The 4655-nt window shown below is 41.0% G+C and overlaps 1 protein-coding gene across 1 annotated transcript; it reads left to right on the forward strand.

The window, feature by feature from the left end:
- The first annotated feature begins 2952 nt into the window (after positions 1–2952).
- On the forward strand, positions 2953–4044 carry LOC138359992 (uncharacterized). The gene has a single exon (XM_069319869.1). The coding sequence runs from the start codon at positions 2953–2955 to the stop codon at positions 4042–4044; it is 1092 nt and encodes a 363-aa protein (XP_069175970.1).
- Positions 4045–4655: the final 611 nt, after the last annotated feature.

Below are 4655 nucleotides of genomic sequence, written 5' to 3' on the forward strand. Positions count from 1 at the left end.
CAGGACGGACCGAAACGTCGTCGTTCCTTCAACTTCACCTCTCGTCTTCCTGTGCTCCCTGGGGTATACCAAAGTTTCCCCAGCGGCTGGAGACTCTTTCACTACCCAATTGACCGCCTGTAAACTCTTGCAGCCAGTCCTGGGCACTATCCGGCTGCTCCGGCCTGTTGTCTCTTGCAGGCAGCTCGGTGCTCTATCCGGTTCCCGGCCGGCTTCTAGCACCCAGCATGTTGGACGTATCGGGATTCCAGCCCCTGCCTCTTGCAGTCAGACCCAGAGCACTATCCGGCTTCTCAGCCTGCCCCTTGCTCTTGACCGGATGGCGAGGGATGAGAAAGGCTTACCTCCTTCACTTCGCTAAAACCAGCTAGAATTAACCCAGTACACCATGTTTTTTTGTGTTTTTTTTATAAAACTTACTTAATTTCCGGTGTGTATTTATTTTCCCAACGTCTTAGCAATTGCGGGGTTGCAGTTTGTTTGTCTTGTGTTTGTTTGTTTCTTGTGTGTTTGTTTGTCTGGTGCCTCTACTGCCTTTTTATTATTATCATTTATCATCCGTTTTGCTGTTTCTTTAACGAGGGTGTTATCCGCTTGTTACGTGAGCAGTTTGTTGATAGCTTTTTCAACCTACACACACACACACACACACACACACACACACACACACACACACACACACACACACACACACACACACCACACACACACACACACACACACACACACACACACACACACACACAACAGGGCCTCGTAGCCTGGTGGATAGCGCGCAGGACTGGTAATTCTGTGGCGCGGGTTCGATTCCCGCACGTGGCAGAAACAAATGGGCAAAGTTTCTTTCATCCTGAATTCCCCTGTTACCTAGCAGTAAATAGGTACCTGGGAGTTAGTCAGCTGTCATGGGCTGCTTCCTGGTGTGTGTGTGTGTGTGTGTGTGGTGTTGAATAAAAAAAAGTGGTTAGTAAACAGTTGATTGACAGTTGAGAGGCGGGTCGAAAGAGCAAAGCTCAACCCCCGCAAACACAACTAGGTGAATACAACTAGGTGAATTCATACATATACACATGACATGACAGAGTAACACAGTTTCATCCAGCACTGCTACACAACCATATCAGGAAGAAGACAGCGGATAAACCTGGAAGATAGAGGACTCAGAAAATGACAATGAAATATGTGTTGACTTAAGCAAAAAAAAAATTCAAAAAGGTTTAAAAATTGAGCCGAAATTGCCTTAAAGTACGAAGGAGACCATCTATAATGAGGAGAACCTTATTCAGGAAGCATGATCTTATACAGCTAATATAGCCTCATACTTTACAAAGACCTTATACAATAGGTCTATTGTTAGGTCTAATATAAATGACCCGGTCTTGTACAGTTAACAAAATTGTATCCAGTAGTATGACCTAGTACAATAGTATGCCTTTTTATTTATAGGTAGCCTGACCTTATACAGTAGCCTGACCTTATATACAATACCCCTGACCTTATATACAGTACCCTGACCTTATATACAATACCCTGACCTTATATACAATACCCTGACCTTATATACAGTACCCTGACTTTATATACAGTACCCTGACCTTATATACAATACCCTTACCTTATATACAGTAGCCTGACCTTATATACAGTAGCCTGACCTTATATACAATACCCTGACCTTATATACAGTAGCCTGACCTTATATACAATACCCTGACCTTATATACAGTACCCTGACCTTATATACAATACCCTGACCTTATATATAGTAGCCTGACCTTATATACAGTACCCTGACCTTATATACAGTACCCTGGCCTTATATACAGTACCCTGACCTAACATACAGTTCCCTGACCTAATATACAGTACCATGACCTTATATACAGTACCCTGACCTTATATACAGTACCCTAACCTAACATACAGTTCCCTGACCTTATATACAGTACCCTGACCTTATTACATATAGTATAGCCTTATTCAGAACCATCACCTGACACAAACAGGGCGACCCATGCGCTGGGGGAAGAAAAAATGCGACTTAAACGAACCTCCCAGACTCTCCCCACTCTTTCACCTCTTCACTCACCTCTCACTGTTGGGACGTTGATTAAAGCGGAACATCCCACAGTCATTCCCCTTTCCTTTCCTCATTCCTGAGGTCTACAGGACCCCCGTTGACCTATGTGCATACAGAGGCATATTTGCCTCTGTTTATATTTGCCCTGGAGCTCATATGGAAGTCTCAGTGTGAAAATTCCTTTGCATCATGACACACACTTTCCAGTCGTGTTTGCTGTCGTAGGCTGTTTGATGTTTTGTCGTAGGGTGTTTGATGGTTGTTGTAGGGTGTTTGATGGTTGTCGTAGGGTGTTTGATGTGTGTCGTAGGGTGTTTGATGTTTGTCGTAGGGTGTTTGATGGTTGTTGTAGGGTGTTTGATGGTTGTCGTAGGGTGTTTGATGGTTGTTGTAGGGTGTTTGATGGTTGTTGTAGGGTGTTTGATGGTTGTCGTAGGGTGTTTGATGGTTGTTGTAGGGTGTTTGATGGTTGTTGTAGGGTGTTTGATGTTTGTCGTAGGGTGTTTAATGTTTGTTGTAGGGTGTTTGATGGTTGTTGTAGGGTGTTTGATGGTTGTTGTAGGGTGTTTGATGGTTGTTGTAGGGTGTTTGATGGTTGTTGTAGGGTGTTTGATGGTTGTTGTAGGGTGTTTGATGGTTGTTGTAGGGTGTTTGATGTTTGTCGTAGGGTGTTTGATGGTTGTTGTAGGGTGTTTGATGGTTGTTGTAGGGTGTTTGATGGTTGTTGTAGGGTGTTTGATGGTTGTTGTAGGGTGTTTGATGTGTGTCGTAGGGTGTTTGATGGGCTGCTGCAATTGTCTCAATTCGTGAACTCTGTCTGGTCTCTTGTACGAAAGAATGTACTTGACAAAGCCGCAGTCTGATGCCTAATAATGAGGAATCGTATGTATGTGGAAGCTTATATGTATGTGGAAGCTCATATGTATGTGGAAGCTCATATGTATGTGGAAGCTCATATGTATGTGAAAGCTCATATGTATGTGGAAGCTTATATGTATGTGGAAGCTCATATGTATGTGGAAGCTCATATGTATGTGGAAGCTCATATGTATGTGGAAGCTTATATGTATGTGGAAGCTCATATGTATGTGGAAGCTCATATGTATGTGGAAGCTCATATGTATGTGAAAGCTCATATGTATGTGGAAGCTTATATGTATGTGGAAGCTCATATGTATGTGGAAGCTCATATGTATGTGAAAGCTCATATGTATGTGGAAGCTTATATGTATGTGGAAGCTCATATGTATGTGAAAGCTCATATGTATGTGGAAGCTTATATGTATGTGGAAGCTCATATGTATGTGGAAGCTCATATGTATGTGGAAGCTTATATGTATGTGGAAGCTCATATGTATGTGGAAGCTCATATGTATGTGGAAGCTTATATGTATGTGGAAGCTTATATGTATGTGGAAGCTCATATGTATGTGGAAGCTTATATGTATGTGGAAGCTCATATGTATGTGGAAGCTTATATGTATGTGGAAGCTCATATGTATGTGGAAGCTTATATGTATGTGGAAGCTCATATGTATGTGGAAGCTTATATGTATGTGGAAGCTCATATGTATGTGGAAGCTTATATGTATGTGGAAGCTCATATGTATGTGGAAGCTTATATGTATGTCGAAGCTCATATGTATGTGGAAGCTCATATGTATGTGGAAGCTTATATGTATGTGGAAGCTCATATGTATGTGGAAGCTCATATGTATGTGGAAGCTCATATGTATGTGGAAGCTTATATGTATGTGGAAGCTTATATGTATGTGGAAGCTCATATGTATGTGAAAGCTCATATGTATGTGGAAGCTTATATGTATGTGGAAGCTCATATGTATGTGGAAGCTCATATGTATGTGGAAGCTCATATGTATGTGGAAGCTCATATGTATGTGGAAGCTCATATGTATGTGGAAGCTCATATGTATGTGGAAGCTCATATGTATGTGGAAGCCTAAATGAGATGGACTATGATAGTTAGCTCAGTCGAATGTTTAGCATTAATGGACTTAATGAAGTTAGTTTTATGGTTGTAAGTTGGGTTTCAGCTTGGTAAGTTAGTTTACAGGTTGGTAAGTTAGTTTTCAAGCTAGTAAGATGATTTTGAGACTGGTAAGTTAGTTTTCAGGCTGGTAAGTTAGTTTTCAGGCTAGTAAGTTGATTTTCAGACTGGTAACTTAGTTTTCTGTTAGTTTTCAGGCTAGTAAGTTGATTTTCAGGCTGGTAAGTTAGTTTTCAGGCTGATAAGATAATTTTCAGGCTGGTAAGTGAATTTTCTGATAGGTAAGTAAGTTTTCAGGCTGGTAAATTGATTTACAGACAGATAAGTTAGCTTACAAGTCGATGAGCCATTTCGCAGGATGATGTTAAATATAATGTTAAAATTTTGTATCAGTGAGACTAAGAAAATGAGTTATCGCGTCCGCTTTTTGAGTAATAACTTTGGTGTGAATAAAGCCAGTTGTATATTTAGAGATGTGAGCTGAAAGTAGTAAACTCATTCAGTTTACCACATTCGTTGTGGTAACCGAATGTGGGTTTGATTTTGCAGGTTATATACAGAAAGGCA

Source organism: Procambarus clarkii, chromosome 94 (assembly GCF_040958095.1).
Source record: "Procambarus clarkii isolate CNS0578487 chromosome 94, FALCON_Pclarkii_2.0, whole genome shotgun sequence".
NCBI classification, from domain to species: domain Eukaryota; kingdom Metazoa; phylum Arthropoda; class Malacostraca; order Decapoda; family Cambaridae; genus Procambarus; species Procambarus clarkii.

Excerpts from the sequence above, each read along its gene's own strand:
- LOC138359992 (XM_069319869.1), top strand. The coding sequence starts at position 2,953 with ATGAGGAATCGTATGTATGTGGAAGCTTATATGTATGTGGAAGCTCAT.